This window comes from Dipodomys spectabilis, unplaced genomic scaffold (assembly GCF_019054845.1).
Source record: "Dipodomys spectabilis isolate Male_0828 unplaced genomic scaffold, ASM1905484v1 ptg000024l, whole genome shotgun sequence".
NCBI lineage: Eukaryota > Metazoa > Chordata > Mammalia > Rodentia > Heteromyidae > Dipodomys > Dipodomys spectabilis.
This window is the reverse complement of record NW_024870701.1, coordinates 13,347,318-13,365,987: the sequence shown is the minus strand read 5'-3', so window position 1 is coordinate 13,365,987 and position 18,670 is coordinate 13,347,318. Positions and strand designations below refer to the sequence as shown.

The following is an 18,670-nucleotide window of genomic DNA, read 5'->3' as shown; positions in this document are numbered from 1 at the left end:
TAAACTTAGCTTTCATTCAAATATATATTTTTTGATTTATCAGATTGTTTTATGCTTAGAAAATACCACTTTGAAATCATATAATACTTGTAGTTTTATATCCCACTTCACTCCTTTACTCATACAATATTATATATTAAGCATTTTTCCATAAAACAGAATATTATTTGATGCTTGCTATAGGATGAGATTTAATTTATAGTTGTCAAATTTCCAGTTTTCTCAAAATCATTGATCTGTTCTCATTCTTAATTTACATTAGTCCTTGCATATTAATCCCTCTTAAGATTATTTAATATCTCTGCACTTGCTTCTTTGTACGTAATATAGGAATAGTGATAATATCATTCATCAGTGTGTTGAAAGAATTTAAGCGGGAAAATTATGTGTCAAAAATTGTATAAATTAATTATCATGGATTTCATAGGGCTATTTGGGAATTTTTTGTTGCTGTTGTTTTTGGTTTTTTGTCACTGTTAGTTCAGGTCTTATAATGTTCTGTTTCTGATGCTGTGTTGTTGTTCTTACCTTATTCTTGTTACGGCTGGTGCTCTACAGTTGAAACATACATTTTTAGCATCGCCTTTTGCCTTTTTATTTTGTTGTTGGTTTTATTATTTTGTTTTACTCAGTTTTGAGATAGGGTCACTAACTTTCTGCCCAAGTAGGCCTTTAACCATGGGAATCCTTTTGGATTCCCAAACACTTAGAGTTTAAAAGCATGATCCAAATTAATCCCTCACACTCCCCTCCCTTTCCCTCTCCCTCCCCCCACGCACTCCAGCATGAGCGCATGCACTCTCTCTCTCCCCTCTTCTCTCTCTCTCTCTCTCTCTCTCTCTCTCTCTCTCTCTCTCTCTCTCCACCCCACCCCCTTCTCAGATCTCAACTTCCTGAGTAGCTAGGATTACAGACGTGAACCACCAGCTCCTATCCTGGCCAAAAGTATTTTTAATTCAACTAATATTTCTAACTTGGAAACAGAGGAAGCTTAGCTATTTCTATAAAGTACTATAGCAAGCAACTCTTTATCTTATACATCTGATCCTTCTCTAGGCTTCTGTTATAGTCTCCTGTAATTTAATCTGGGATGAATCAGCTTGGGATTCACCTTCCATGCTGCCATTTGATATAACAGAGCATGTTTTCACAAAAAGAGAAAAAAAGAAAAGTTTATATATTTAATATAAAATCATACCTTTAAATTACCCTGAAAAATCACATTCTGGGTATGTGAACTGAACAGCCATTCCATATACTTAAATAACAATTGCTTTTCTACTAAAGGAGAAAACCCACAAGAAAAAATGAAATGGCTATACAATTAAACCCAGAATCTTATTTGCAGAGCTGTTTAACTATGAACTCTAAGCTCCTCTTTCCACTGACAAGCAATTTCACTTGTTTGAGATGTGTCACCACATGTGATATAATGAAACACTATTCCCAGGAACTATATGTATATAATCCCCTTTACACTGTTGAGAGACCAGCACAGGACCTGTGACAGAGGACCAATGTTATTGCCAACAGTAATGTGAGGTCTTTGATATAACTTAGCTGCTATCATAGATATAGCTAACTAAATTATTGTTTTCAAGAAAGCCACAAAACAAGGAAGATCTACCTATTGATATGAAACTGTGATTAGATCAACTTGGGAATACCACATGATAGACTATCACTAAAACCCAAGGTTCATTCTTACTATTCTTCTGCCTTTCAAACCTATGGCCTAACCAGGATGAAAATCACTGAATTCTCTTTTGCTTAGGACAACTTAATCTTCCACAACCCTTATAAACACATTGCTTCAGATGGACGTCATTAGTTAATTAAAATTGGCACTTGAGACAAAACCTATTTACCCATTTACTAACTTGTAAATTCTATTGATCAGAGCAATGAACTTAGTGGTTATTCTAGGTTAATTTTAGTCTTGGAAGCTTTTCTGTTCAATTTTATACAAATGAAGTATTGTATGTCACCTTCGCTTTTCCCTCTGAATTTCATTATGTGAAACTGCAGATGCATTATTTTTGAAAATAAGATATTTTCACTTCCAAGACAGAGGGAAATTTGAATTCTATAATATAGGGCTAAATTCTTATACCACTTGTCCAGAGAAGGGGCTTAGAAAAGAGTTCAAATTTCTTTATCCAGATGATAAAAATGTAAAGAATCGTTTATTGTTTAAGCTTGCTAATGCCTTGATATTCCTCACTACATTATCTTGTGTTTCTCTCCACAATTGTCACGACCTTTTTTCAATCAGTTCAATAAGGCAAGACCTAAAATAAGCTGAGCTGGGCACTGGTGGCTCATATCTATAACCCTAGCTACTCAGGAGGTAGAGATCTTAAATCACTATTGAAGACAAGTCTGAGCAGATAAGCCCTATGATTCTCTTATTTGCTGCTTACTGCTAATATGTTGGTATGAAGCTGTGGTTCAAGTGGTAGAGTGCCAACTTTGAGCACAGAAGCTCAAGGACAGCAGCCAGGCCATGAGTTCAAGCCGTAGGATCAGACACTACTTTCTGATATCGGTCATATATTTATGTGCCTGTATATGTGCCTTATCTGTCTGGCTTTGTGTGATCTATTCTTTCTCAAATTCACAGGATCGTATCTCATCCAGTGTTATATGCTTCCCTAATATAGATTTTTATTTAGGTGATAGGTGTTTAATAAATTGTAATTTTAAAGATAGCCATTCAGTTCAGTGCCAGTGGGTCACATCTACATAACCTAGCTACTCAGGAAGCTGAGACAGAGGATTTTAGTTCAAGCTAGCCATGGCAAAAAAAAAAAAAAAAATCTTTGAGAATCCATCTCCCACATAACAGCAAAAGGCCAACCGGAGACAGAACTCAAAGTGGTAAGAGTACCATCCATAACAAGCCAACAGAATAAATGCAAGTTCCTGAGTTCAAGCTGTGGCACCAGGAAAAACATTTTAAAAGACCGTGTCTTTTGGAATTAGATGGGAAATTTTACTAACAACTTCCATGCCACGTCTCTTGCAAAGTTCTTAGTTTGAACTATACATCATTCCTAGTGCTAACACAGGTTGATCCATTGTAATAATGAGATGTTCAAGACACTATGTTGAAAACTAACTGTACAACTTCAGAGTGGGGAGGGATGGAGTTGAGGAAGTGGAGAGGGAAAGGATGTCAGGGGAAAAACAATGAGGAGGTAACAATGCTTGATAGGAAATGTACTTATTACCTTACTCATGTAACTGTAACTCCTCTGTACAGTATCTTTACAATAAAAAAAATACATAAAAATAATGGCAGCTTAATGTCTTAAAACAGCAGAACATTTACCTATGGTTTTAGACTCCGGACCCCAATGATATTATACATTGGTTGGGATAAAGCTAAAGTGTAGGCAATGTTGGTTCTTTTTTTTAATTTTTATTTATTTTTTATTGTGAAACTACTGTACAGAGGAGTTACAATTACATGGGCAAGATAATGAGTACATTTCTTATCAAGCATTGTAGCCTCCTCCTTTGTTTACTCTTCTCAACCCTTCCCAGCCTCCCCCACACCCCTCCCCCATCTAATTCCCCCCCCCCCCCACCAAAGTTGTAAAGTTCGTTTTGGACATGACAACTTATACTTCTCATTGTTGCAACAGGTCCATCTGTATCCTTTTTTAAACGACTTGTTTTTCCCCTTCCCCTCCACAAATTATACCAACATCAAATACAGTGAAAGCAGGGGTTATACTGTGGGGGAGAGACATACAAAGCAACAAAGAAATAATCTTATAATTGTGTTAGAAACAAATGCATGAAAGAAAAAATTTAAATACATATCTTAGGGTTCATTTTCCTAACATCACCTTATCTGACCTTTTCTGCCTGACTTGTACATATACCAGATATTGCAAATAAGGAAAACCATGGTACCTATGTTTCTTTGGGCTTGGCTTACTTCACTTAATATAATTTTTTCCAAGTCTTTCCATTTCTTAACAAATGGGGCAATGTCATTCTTTCTGATGGAGGCATAGAATTCCATTGTGTATATATAATGCTGGTGCTTTTTGAGGCAGTGTTTGCTTTCCTCATTCTTTGGTTTAGGTCCCCATTCGCACAGTGATGTTAGAATAGTGCCATCACATCCTCCCTGGCCCTGTTTATGTCTTCACACAGACATATCTGCCTTTGACCCCCTCCTCCCCGCAACTCCCTGCCATCAGGACCCTATGTTTCCATCAGGCTCTTTGGGATTGAGCAGAACCATTTCCCATCTTGATAGCTCTCACCTATTCTCATCTTTGAAGTTCTTTTTGGAGCATAAACATTATAAGGATGGATTCCAGGGGGAAAGATGTGGATTTTTAGCGAAGTAGGAGAGGGCAAGGTCTTCCCTGTCATAATATGCTTTCTCATTTTTTTTTTCATTCAACAAAAACCACACAGCCCCTATTATGTTGGCAAACAAGAACAGTGAAATTGGGAACAAACAAATCTTTAGCTCAGTATGCCCTGAATCTAATGTGAAAACTGGCATGTTAATAATGATGTACACAGTGTGACACTCGATTTAGTGGAGATTATGTCAGCCTACTATGGGAGCATGGAGGAAGAAGTACCTTCTTTCTGCCTAGGGCAGGGAGTCCCCTCCGAGAAGGCTTTTCCATAGGGTACTGATCTCTGTTGCAATACAAGACTATGTTGTACAAAATTAACCTGTGGTATTGGTTCAACAGGCATAATGGCCAATAAAATTTTACAATGTACAATTTGTTGTAACTGAAGTGAAAAGAACCCAGTTTCTTGACACTCATTAAAGGACTTATATGTATTAATTAAGTCATTCTAATAATATTTGTTAAGGACTTTGGATGCACATGGCTCTGAATGACATGCAAAGAATACATACAAGTATCACATTGACCCTACCCTGTAGGACCTAATGGTCTAGCACAGAAAGCAAACATCCAAGCAACTACAACACACTTGAAATAGTCCTCATCTTCTCATGATAGAACATCGCATCAATGGACAGGCTGCTTTTTTTCCCTGAAAACAAAATTACATATATATTTATATTACATATGTATATAATATATATTATATTATGTATTATATAATACAATTTATGTATTAAAATATATTACCTATAATAATTATAACATGTAATTCTAGAATAATATATTTTATATAAGAATTATAAATACATTATAATGTGATATATTTTATAATATATAATATACAACTATAATATAGATTTTTATATAGTAATTATAAATATAATTGTTATATATTATATATAATGATTAGAGTGTGTTATATAACAATTATAAATATATTATGATATTCTATATTATATAATACCAATATTATATAGCTATTGTACATTATGTAATGTGTATACTATATTACATAATATATAGTATGTGGTATATAGTATGTTATATTATACATATGCTATATTATACTATATATTATATAACATATAATATTATATTATATTTACCTAATACATATACATATAAATATATATACATATAAATATATATTTAAATATATACACATACATATAAATATATATATCAAGGAAAGGTAATACCTTGGTCCTTCTCAATTTTCACTTGTTCTTTATTCCTCAAAAGTCACTTAATCTTTTCAAAATGTCTATTCTCCTTTTTCAATATACTCTAAAGATTCAATGTTCTCTCAAATATTAACTTGTGGCTTCTTTTTTCCTCCATTTTATTTTTTAATTTTTGGCTTTGTTTCAATGTAACTTGTTAGTATTGAGCTACTTTTGAGGAATGGCTATGAATGTCAGCTTCCTGTTTTTAAATATAATCTAACATTAAATTTGACTTGAAACTTGTATTTCAAAAAAATCAGAAAGTTTATACCATTTTATAATATCTTTCAGACACAGGCAAATCTTATTGATTTGGATAATCCCACATAGCATGTAATGAGCAGAACAAGCTGTCAGCAGAACAAAGGAGCGACTAGATCCTCACCATGCTCATTTACTAAAAGTTGAAGAAAAAAGTCACAATTGTTCCATTTGGCAAGTTGTTACAGTACTCATGCTAATATGACAGAAAGCTTAATAGAACTTGTTCAACTCTTACACATTCATTCATTCCAAATACTATAACTATGTATTCCCATTCTAACTTACAACATGGGGGGCCACTGTTGAAGTACAATTTGAGAAGATTTAGATGTTCTCATTATTCCTGTATTATTTATCACAAAATATAATACCTAAAGTTCGTCATTAGATTTATTCCCTGAAGTAAACAGTTCTTTTTAAATGTCAAGTAATAACCCAAAACTCTTCAAGGACACTGATACATAAAATAGAAATCAATTAATCAGATTGCTTTCTATCATGTAGAAATATGTCCCGTGATTGACACATATAAAAGCTTTAAAACCGGAGTCTCCCACATGATGACAATTTTAACTATAAATATAAAAGACAAGGTCTTTGGTCAGTTTTATTGTGCTATTTATTAAGACTTTGTCATTTCACTGCATCTGAAACGTACCGTCTATGATTGCTTAGAGCACTGTCATAATGATTGCAATCACTAGTGTATTTGCCAGTTTCTTTTTTGTGTTCAAATGTCATTGTGTTAATCCTAGTAGAAGCTTGTGTAGATTATTGATTTTCCCCGGGAATCTACTTTATCTGTATAAATTCCCTTTGTTGTATATTTGCTTTAAGATTTGTCAAATTCCTTACTTTTTTTTTTTTTTAAGAGTTCTACTCTTCTTTATCTCTTTGCAAAATCTGGATGAAAGCTCAGTAACTTCTTTGCTCTTTCCAGTTCAAATATCTCAAGTTACAATTCCCCAACTCTCAGCTGGTTTGACATTCATGAAATTATCATTCAGTGTTAAGTATTTAAAAAATCTGTCAATATCTTTTGCTTCATATTATTTAGAATTTTAATCATAAATTTCAAAGGTCAGACATGTAATTTTCATTGTTTTGGATTTGCTTTTAATATTATCAAGAATATGGTTTATATCATGCCAGTTCTTTTTGAATATACTTTTTCAGTGATCCCATAAAATGTTATGTTTTATGTTATAATTTGTATATAAGTGATAATGTTTTATTTACTCTTATTGTGACCATAAAATTCATAATTTTGAAGATGTGCACATGATTGCTAGATCTGTTAATTTTTGTCATTATTTTAACCTGTGTGTGTGTGTGTGTGTGTGTGTGTGTGTGTGTGTGTGCGAGCGCGTGCGCGCACATGCGTGTGCGCGTTTGGGGGCTTGAACTCAGGGCCTAGGCACTGTCCCTGAGCTTTTTTGCTCAAGGCTAGCACTCAACCACTTGAGCCACAGCTTTTCTATGGCTTTTTGATGGCTAAATAGAGATAAGAATCTCATGGATGTTTCTTCTCTGGCTGGCTTCAAACTGTGATACTCAGATCTCAGCCTTCTAAGTAGCTGAGATTATAGGACTGAACCCCGAGTGCCTACAGTATTTGCTTTTGATCACTAAAATTTTGATGGCTGTATTCAAATCTTTATTTGTCAATACATTTGTTGATTTCTATTCTTACGATGTTCTTTCTCAATTTTTAGTTTCAAACAAGTTCTTAATATGTTTCTGATAAGTTGGACTGTATTTTACCTTTATATAGACAGATAGACATAGATATATAGACATAGATATAGATATAGATAGGTATTGATATGTAGGAATGTTGTATGTCTTAGTTTCTTTTGTCAAATATACTCAAGATTGTGCTGTAATAGTTTTCCCTAGCATATTATTTTTAATTGTTAGTTGTAAAAAGTCATGTTCTTATGAAAAAATGGTTTCCTTATAAAGTATACATGGTCATAATTTTCTAAACCAAATATTCTATTTTAATTAATTGCTATAACCTGCATATGATTATTGCAATCAATTATGCATCTTTTACCTAACTCTTAATTTTTAATTGTTCTATTTTTTCTGTTGATTATTTTTCCTTACCTGCCATTTTTTTTTGGTCGGTCATGGGGCTTGTACTCTCGGCCTGGGCTCTGTCCCTCAGCTCTTAGCTCAAGGTGACCACTCTACTCTTAAGCCACAGGGCCACTTCTGGTTTTCTATGTGGTTTGTTGGAGATAAGAGTCTCGCAGACTTTCCTGCTCAGCTTGCTTTGAACCATGATCCTCAGATCTCAGCCTCCTGAGTAGCTAGGATTACAGGCGTGAGCCCCCAGTGCCCAGTTCTTACCTGCCTTTTTAATTGGCATTTTTTGGTCTATTCTATTTTTCTTTTTTAGTTTCAAGCCCAAATGCTAACAATTCATTTGTAATTTTATGTTGATTATTGCACTATAAATATAAATACGTCCATTTAACTTAAAATATGCCTAATATTTTATGTAGGTGAATATTTTAAGTAACACAGTTTGAGTTTGAATATTATATTTCAGAACATAGGCCTTCCATCTATACGCATTACTGTTATAAAGCATTTTACTTTACATCATTAGATCCCTAAATTAAATACCATAATTTTAAGATTTCTATTGTTAGTATTGTCTTTACTAATATTCTACATTAGTATTATGCACTGCTTAATTTTTTTTATATTTGCTGTTGTTCATCAAACCTTCTGTAACTTAGAGTTTCCATTCTGAACCATTTTCCTTCTTTCTTATTTACATCCTTTCTCACCCATATACCTTCAATGAACTCCCAGTTTCAGCTTCTCTAAAATACTCTTCAGAACCAGTATTTTCCCTGGGCCTGTAAGAAAATGCAGACAGACATGTGAAGATTTCATTCTACCATTCTGTATAATACAAATGTGATTACATTTACTTTTTTCTCTTGAACATTTTCTGTGTCATCGTTTCATTTTCTGTTGTAACAGGCTCTTAGAGGCCTTGAGGGTGGCACATAGTTTTCTTTGTTTCTGTGCAGATTGTTTCTGCCATGAGTATTTGTTCATCCTCAAGCCTTTGTAGATCAATTCTGCCTCAAGTAAAACTGTGCTCCACCAGAGAGAATGAACACCACTTTCTCCCAGAATACCAGGGGAAAATAAAAACATAGACATCCTGGGCTGCATTCTAGGTGTAGTTGGAGAGATATAGAGAACATTCATCCTCCTTGCGCTAGCCAACTAGTGTTAATTTTCCATTCAGGCTTTACCTCTTGGGCTCTACTCCATCTTTGTAGTTTTCTTTTGTTAATTACTTTAAATCCAGTAATTCAATGAGACCATTTGAATGAGGATTTTTACTATATTAAATTAAAGCACTTTCACTGTGTCTAGTGACAGCAATTGTTTTTTTCTTGATGATGGATATTTGAGAGGGGTGAAATGCAATCTCAGTGTCCTTTTGATTTGCATTTCCTTTATGGCTAAGTACATTGAACATTTTTTGTTTATCTATTAACCATTAGCACTTCTTTTGAGAGCTATCTTCTCAATTCATTTGACCATTTATTCTAGATTGTCCTTTAGCAATTAATTATCTATCTATCTATCTATCTAGACATTAACCCTTTGTTCATTGAACAGCTTGGAAAGATTTTTCTCTCATTTTGGAGGGTCGTCTTGATTCTAGAAATCGTTTCCTTTGATGAGCAGAAGCTTTTTAACTTGATGCAGTTCCATTTGTCAGTTTTGACTCATATATTCTGGAAATTGAAATCCTATTTAGAAAGTAGTTGCTTTGGTCTTTATCTTCAAGTGTTTTCCTATGTCCTTGTTTCAAATTTTATAGTCTTACATTTAGATCTTGGAATCCATTTTGAAATAATTTTTGTACATAGTAATAGGGATCTACTTTCAACCTTCCATAGATAGGGATCTAGTTCATCCAAACACAGTTTACCAAAATATGTTCTCAAACATAATTCTGGCTCAATTGTCAAAAATAAGATGGTTGGGGCTGGGAAGGTGGCTCAATGGTAGAATGCTTACCTTGCATGCATAAGGCCTAGGTTCGATTCCTCACCACCACATAAGCAAAAAAAAAGCCAGAAGTGGTGCTGTGGCTCAAGTGGTAGAGTGCTGGCCTTGAGCTGAGGGACAGCCCTCAGGCCCAGAGTTCAGGCCCCACATCTAACCAAAAAAAAAAAATTAGATGGTTATAGCTGTGTGGAATTTATTCCTGGACCTACAATTCCATTCTATCATTCATCCTGTCTTCTTGCTGTTTTGGTGACAGTGTCTTTGTAGTATAATTTCAAGTCAGATATTGTGATGGTTCCAACATTGTTTTTTTTTTTTTAATTCATTTGGGGTCATTTGTATTTTCATCTGTATTTTTGGATTATTTTTTCTATTTTTGTAAAGAATGACATTGAAATTTGAAGAGCATTGTATTGAATCAATAGATTGCTGTAAGTAGGGTAGCCATTTTCAGAATTGGTGTGTTTGTGTATATGTTTTTGTGTGCCAATACTAGGCCTTGAACTTAGGGCCAGTGCTCTACCACTTGAACCATTGCTCTATCTATGTATTTGGTGGTTAATTGAAAATAATCAACTGAAGGGCTTTCTGTCTTTGGTTGACTTTTAACTGCAATCCTCAGATCAGTTTCCTGAGTAATTAGTATTGCAGTGCAACATTCCATGTCCAACCTTCACTTAACTCCATTTTCGACTAGTTTTTTAGACAATTGTTCATTTTAACAACATTAGCTTTTTGTAAGAACAAATTTTAAAATATATTTTTAAATCATGAAAATATTGTGCAATTAATTTTTGTAAAAAAATCACAAGAATAATACATAGAATTAAGTATGCACATGTACTATTGACTAAATTTGAAAGTGGAATTAAAAAATAAAAGTAAACACATTTATTCACCTGTTTTGATCAAATAGCCATCAAAATGCAGTTACCTTATTCTGAAACAAGGTATTTCAAAGAAACCAAGAAAGCTGTGGCTTGTGTAGTTTGTTAATGCTATTGAACAAGTAAAAAATGTTATATTACCTATATGTTTGATGTCATGTTACTTTATAAAGTATGCAAAATTAATATGTTTGTGAGATTATATGAAAGGATAAACTTGATTGTTAGCTATCCTGTATAAGACTTCATGGCATCTGTTGAAGATCAGTTTTCTTTTTGTGATGCTATCAGGGATTTTTTTAAAAATACTAACCGAGGTTCAGATATGGAGTTTTACAAGTTATTGTTTTTATATAGTTTAAATTATAGCTCCTTATTAATTTCCATAGATATTAGCTCCAGATTTAGGAATGCATGTGGGTTTTATTTTGTTTTAAGTATACCTAAGCAGCTGACAAAGGAGATTTCTAGAAATGAGCTATGTGATCTTTAACACCAGTCTGTGGAACAGACAGTAATAAGGAAATATCTCATTACTTGTGAGATTTGTATATCGTGCATATGTAACTTGGTAACTGAGTACTATAAAAAGATCAGTATTAACTGGATTTTGTGTATCTGTCATTTCTCCTTGGCAGAAAGTCTGTAGAGTAGTTTGTAATTGCCATTGTTTGGTTTATTAAAAAAAAAAAAGAACTGATAAAGGCTTATGCTATTTGCCTTGTGAGCTGCACTGCATATCACTCAGTTGAATCAAAATTGCATGCACATCTTTGCTTATCAGTTTTATTTTTCTGTCAGAGATTAAAGAAGACAGTACACTTCAGAATGTAAAACCTTATAACAAGCAGGTTAAAATTATAATCAAATTATAATTAAAACTTTAATATTCTAGTGCAAATGAATGAGTGAAAGTGTGCCTTTCTGCTTTCTATCATCTATCTATGTATCTTTACATCTATCTAACTCCTATCTAAAATTATTCTTATAGGAAAATAAAAGTTTTCTCCTAAGCGGTTTTGATCATATGTTGTCAAATCCTTAAATATGATTTTAATTGGATTACTTGAAGTACAAATGAAAATCTGCCAGAGATAGCATGATTTTTTTCTCTTTGTTAAATACATTAACTCTTACAGCTGCTTCTACAGGTGAACCTTTTGTTTGTCTTTGTAGCTAGAATTAGAATTGCATTACCTGAAACGCCCTAGTTTTCTTCTAAAAGAAACATTATCCGTGGTACTTCCTTCCTCTCTTAGGCTACAGGCTGCTCACCTACCAATTTCCCAGGCTTCCTAGAGGTTTCATCAGATGAACTTTCTAATTTTCATGTGGCAGAAACTCTATGAGCTCTAACAATTGTCATAAATTATCACCACCGCCTGGACACTTCTATTCCCACCCCTGTGCTAGAGGAATGATATTTTTGTGTTGTAGACTTCATTTTTTTTTTATTTTTTAACAGCAGATTTTGCCGTCACAGCAAAATTGAGAAGGCACATTTTCACGCTACCCTTTGCCTACCTTTGCCTACCTATACATTCACAGCCTGCTGAATTATCTGCATCACACATCATAGATGTATGTTTGTTACAGTGGCTCACTATTGGGGGTGTATATTTTGGTGTGCACAGACAAATGTAATAGACTTTTGTAATGCCACACAGTTGTTTTCAGTGCTCCCAGATCCTGGGTGCTCTCCTGATTTTCAACTCAGGAGTTAGAAATTGTTCCTCACATCTTAGGCATTGTACTCGTGAGAGTTGTCTTTTGTATTAATTCTATTTCCTGTCTCCATGTTGTAGCTCTAGGATTCTTATGTTGTTTCCAGACTAAATTCTGTTTTATTTTCAGCAAACATCCAGTTGTTATATATATGTTTTTCATCCAAAAGTTAGAACACCACCTTAGGTAGTCAACTCCTGACCTTATTCTCATTATTAACATTAAGTGCTGACCATAAGCTATCTGTCTGGTCAGTTACTCTGAGCTTTCAGTTCTAGGGACTTCTGTGTTTTTTTTCTGTATTGACTGGTCTTTGTTTTCTGACAAAACAATTTATGGTTCATTTTTCAGATAACTGTACATATGGTATTTGTATTTTAATTTAAAAGACTGTTGTTATGTCTGATTCTTCTAAGCTGAAATTCATTATAAGGACACTTCTCATTTCCTTGAAATGTTCCCTTTCTCTTTTCTGGGGTTCTTAAATTGCAAAAGCCAGTTAAATTATATGCTTTGGGGAGTTAATTTTTGGCACCATATGTCTCTAAAAATGATTTAATTTTATCTAAAATACATTTGCAATGAGATTTATGTGCTGTATTGCAGAGACTATTTAAGAATTTTTTAAAGAAAAACATATTAGTTTATTAGTATTTCACCATAGTAACATACAGTGGATACATAAGCTTACAAAGTAAATACTTTTTTACATAAATATTTCCGATATCTAAACTCCATTGTTGCCTTTGAAAGTAATGAATTCAAATCCTCATGAAAATATCTATGTGAGTCTCCTGTTTCCTGTGAAGTCAGTTATGAACGTGTTACTGTTATGCCAATGAAATGGAGATAAATATTTAAAAATTAGACAATTTATGGAGCAGCTTGGAATAATAATTCTATCTTTATTAATATAAACTCATTAAATATTTTGGGCATTTTTTGTAGGTAAGATCACATTTAGTGGAAACATAATACAGATCTTATTCTGCAAACAAAAGGCCATGTTTATATGTTAGCAGATGGTCAGATGTAATGGGATAGTCTCTAAACAAACAGCTAATAATCAATTCTCTGAAATTAATAAGTCTCAAGCCACACAATGTGAATAATTCCTTTTTGTAGATATGTCAGGTTAACTGAAATTTATTTTTGATTTTTTTTTTAGTATTGCAAACATGCAATAGGCTGGGGTATATGTAAATTCTAAGTAAAGAAGCATACAATACATTCCTTGGATCTCTGTCAGCTTTTAGGCTGGGCACCTGATACATTTGCTTCCCTTGTTTAAACCAGTGTAGAAACATTCAACCCCTTACGTCTTTTTTGGTGGGGGGAGAGGGACTAATATTACCCCCTGGTCCCTCAGAATTAGCCACTGGCCTTCTTTTAGTGTTTGTCATTCCAGTTTCATTTTTAAGTCTGTTTTATGCAGTAATCCAGTTAAAATATGAGGTATTATTTTTCCGTTTTTTGCTACTTCTACAAATGTTATCATATGCATAACTCTTGCAATATCTGTTTATACATAACCCTCATCCTCACACCTTTCTCCTCTATTGGCAGAGTAAGTTCAGCTTTAATATGACCCTTCATGTGTTTGTGAGCATGCCTAGCTAAATTACAGGTGTTTTAACAAGTGTCTCAAGATTTAGCATGCTTCCTCCTCTGACTGACTTGGTTTATATTATACAATTTTAGAGAAAAAAACCTTGACAGAATTTCTCTTCCAAAGCAATGCTAATGTTTAACTTACTATATTAAATGTTCTGAAATACTATAAATATATTCTGGGTAATATAGTTCAGTATTTAATAAGTGGAAATACCTATCTAATTTTTCCATGTGTATTTTTGTCCTAAATTAACTAATTAACCAAGAATAGAGGCTTTGTTTTTCTGTAAATTGAACATAAATATATACTTACTGGTTATTACAATGCATAATGAGGATGATAATGATAAACAATTCACAGATAGCATCAAATTTAGAAAAGATTATTTATAGGTAAACTGTTTTATTGAAATATATCTATAAAAGATTTCTCAAATCCATGCATGGACCATCTATTGAAGTTTCACAAAGTACCCCATATATGTAACCCAGAACTAAACATCTAACAAAAAAGTCATTGTTTTTTGCTAACATCTTTGAACCCTACTATGAATAGATGCTTTACATGGAATTTTCCATTCTGAAAAATATACTAAACAACTATATACATCCTGTCAAAACCAAGAGTTTCTCGGTGACAGAATATATTATATAATTATTAGAACCTTTTTTAAAAAAAATTGTCTTCACTGCTAATTTTATTAAAGTTATGCTTCTGAAACTTATATCACTGTAATAATCGAATGGAGTGCGGGTCTGCTAACTGTTCCAAATCAAATGCACATTGTCTTGGTAAAATTGCCAGTGTTTGGTTTTCCTATTAAACTTCCACATAACATAGCAGGTCCCCATATGGAGACTTCTTTCTTTCTCTATGTAGATCCCTGTATTAAGCACACCACTTCTAAGCTCTGCATTTTCTGTACTTGAAAGCAGTGAGATGTTTCTATGTCACACGGTCAGGGGGAGGTAGATTAATAGGGAGTTCTAAGCTGGAAATTTCTTCCCTGTTATTGTTCTTCCTCTGTATTTGATGGCTAAGTTAATTCTCTTTAGTCCTGTCATGCTCTGATGCACATATTGCCAAGCAATGGTGAGCTTTGTGAAGGGGGGTGGGGAGGGGAGGAAAAAGAAAAAGAAAAAAGAAAAGAAGCTACCAATGTCACGGTGTCTATCAAAGTCTTAAAGTTGCATTTTTAAACTTTGGCTTGGCCTGATGTGCCATTCAAAAAAGCTTTAAAAGATTATTTTTTCCAAGAAAGGTTCAATATGTCCCGAGGCTATCGGTTTTGAGTTAAACTGGGTGAAGTAGAAATATTTTAGCCATCAGCTTGGCAGTCACAGAGTTTGCCTCAGCTAGAACGAAACTGCTGAGGCATTTAGAGAAAATTAACCCCCCATCCTGGCGGCCAGATGTGACTGGTTTCTGATGAATGCACATGAGTGGTCTGAAAAATCAAGAGACTGTGAAATTCCTGTCAGGTCCATACAGTGCAGAATGGGCCATTGACTGCTTTCTGTATTTCCCTCCATCATTCTTCTTGAACACTGCCATTAATTTCCTCTCCTACTCTGACTTGTGTTTTTCCCCTCCCTCTCGCCTCCAGTTCTGTCAGCTGCAGAGAAATCTACAAAAGGAGTGGCAGAAGTATTTCAAACTGATGGTCCTCTACAGCCAGATGAGGCTGGCCCATCTCCAGAAAGAATCTCTGGAGAGTATTCAGAAAATATTAGCTGTGCAGGTAGGTGACTGTGCGAAAGTAGGCAAAAGTGTTCTGATCTTGACTGAAAAGCAAATGATGGGTAGTGTGATGAAGCACTCAAACCCTATTCCATCAGAGTTTTATAAATTTCTCCCCTCTTTAATAAACTGGGATTGCATGAAGGATGAATTCAGTAAGCCAGAACACATATTATGCATATTTTGGTCAGGGGGAGAGAAATCAGATTTATTTCTCACGAAACTCAGAATGGATTTTTGTAAATACATTAGATATAAATGCATTCTTTTATTTTTATTTTTTCAAGTCTTCAGACTTTGCAGATGCCTTTCAGCTGTTTAGTAGATGGTGACAACAGTTACCACGTGACACTTTTGTGCAAAATCTGTTTTCAGGATGTTATTATTTTATCCACTGTCTTTTTCCCTTCTGTTTTGCAAGAGCCTTGTCCTCTCCAGCAGGTTCAGAGATGACTCTACGGGAAAAGCAAGCCTCTGGGGGTTACAATGCAATTGTGGTTCTAGATGCAATATTTTTGTGTTTTTGTGTACAAACACTTCGTAGATCAATTGTCTTTTTTTTATTGTGAAAATACCGTACAGATGGGGTTACAATTACATGGGCAAGATAATGAGTACATTTCTTATCAAGCATTGTTGCTTCCTCCTTTGTTTCCTTTTCCCATCCCTTCCCATCCCCCACCCCTGCTAAAGTTGTAAAGTTCGTGGATTTTTTTTTTTTTGACATACGATTTGTACATCTCATTGTTGCAATGGGTCCACTTGTATACTTATTTAAATGATTTGTTTTTCCCTTCCCCTCCGCAAATTATACCCACATCAAATACTCAATTGTCTTTATCATAAACCTCTGGAAGAGCTCACTGTTAACTAGTAAAGACTAATAATAGGATAGGATTTAAGGACGATGAAGACTAATAATAGGATAGTATTTCAAATTGTTTAAAGCTAGTGTTTTGCTATTTCAAATATTACAAGATGTTTCGCTAAGCATGATGTCCCAAAGGAAAGCACATATTATTTTTTCTATTAAAAAATAGCACATGTTCTTTGAAACCTCAATGTTTCTTTTCACTCTCAACATGAGTAATGAATATTGATCCCCAAACCAAATCTCCTCTTTTTAAAAAAGATTTTAATCATGTGGGCACACGCACACACACACACACACACACACACACACACACACATATGCATACACATCATGGGGCTTTTAGTACAAGTAAAACAAAATTGCCCAGGTGCCAATCTATTTCTATTTTCAATTATTCTATTATCTATTTCCACTATTCTAGAAAAGTGTGTGCATGGATCTGTGTGTCTGTGTATATATGTGGAAATCTGTGTGTGTTGTGTATATATGTATGTATGTGTACATCTGTGTGTCTATGCATCCTTTAGGTATAGACTCTACCGAGGGTCGATTGTAAGTTAAAAACTGGAAGAAAATTAAAGGGACATTTTGAAAATTAAAGGCAAGTCCACATACTTAACACATGGTGAGCATTTAATAGAAATTTATTATAAACTCAAGTACAAACTGTTTTCCCTCAAAAGAATATTAACACATAATAAATTAAAATTATATGAGTGGCTGTGATATGTGATTCCCTTTGAATATTCAAAACCTTTGTACATGTTCATTAGTATATTTTACAAATCCTTATCATTGCCCAAATTATATTGTACTTATATTATGTTTTTAAAATCGTATAAATTCAAATGTATTTTTCAAATACTGAAAATAGTATTTGAATATCTATGAGGTGAGTTATTTAACATAATTTGCAATAATCTTTATACTAAGTTTTAGTGGAAATTCTTTAACAAATTTGATTTGTAATTTTTATAACTATAATCTACCATGAATGTTCAATGAAGAGACAGGTTAGGGCTGGTGAGGTAACTCAGCACCTAAAAAGGCAATAGCAAGCTTGAATTATATTTAGGGGAGCCCAAGGGGATAAATTAGAGGCTTTATATCTAGAGTGAATACACAATCCAGAATGTTTCAGTATTAGTCTTAAGTAAAAATGTAAAAATAGCTAAGCATAGTGGTTCATATCTGTAATCACAGCTACTCAAGAGACAACAGAATAAGAATCCGGTTGGAACCAGTCAGGATAAAAAAGATAGTGAGGTTCTATCTCATAAACAATATATAAACAAAATGGCTGTGGACATGGTTAAAGTGACAGAACAATTCCATAGCATGCAAAAAATCCCTGGGTTGAAGGGTTCAATCCTCAATATTGCTAAAAAAAAAAAAAAATACCATTTTTAACTTCATGCAACAAAACCATGCAAACCTGCAATCCTCTGTGTGGGGAAACCAAGTCTAAAACCTTCAACACATTATATATATGATCCAGCTCCTGCCACTTTCCCCAATTTTTTCTCTATGTTGTCTAAGTTCAGTGTCTCCAAAATTCCCATTCATCATGAAAGTTTATGTTTTAATTCCTTCCTCCTCTCCTCCTTTCTATAATACTCTTTCTCCCTTGACCTGTTAAAGAACACTTCATTCAGTTCAATCATCTACTCTCCAAAGTCTGCCTCTGACAGCTAAGTTAACTCTTGCTTTCTTTGCCTTCTGCTATTCCTTGCACAGGCCATGCATCCACATTTTTGCAGCTACTAATGTTTCCTAGATGTTTCCTATGTCCACCTTCTTAAAAATATTTTTCCATGCTTTCAGATATGAGTGCTCTTCCAGTTGTTATGGGAGATTAACAAGCAAGGTAGTTAAGGGAATTGATAGTATCC

The 18,670-nt window shown here is 33.9% G+C and overlaps 1 protein-coding gene across 1 annotated transcript in view; it reads left to right on the top strand.

Annotated features, from left to right (window-relative positions):
- The window catches only part of Ccdc178 (coiled-coil domain containing 178), a 265,422-nt gene that overhangs the window by 207,151 nt on the left and 39,601 nt on the right, over positions 1 to 18,670 (top strand). The window contains exon 18 of the mRNA XM_042675000.1: positions 15,771 to 15,905. Coding sequence (XP_042530934.1) covers positions 15,771 to 15,905 — 135 coding nt within the window. The remainder of the gene's footprint in view (positions 1 to 15,770; positions 15,906 to 18,670) is intronic.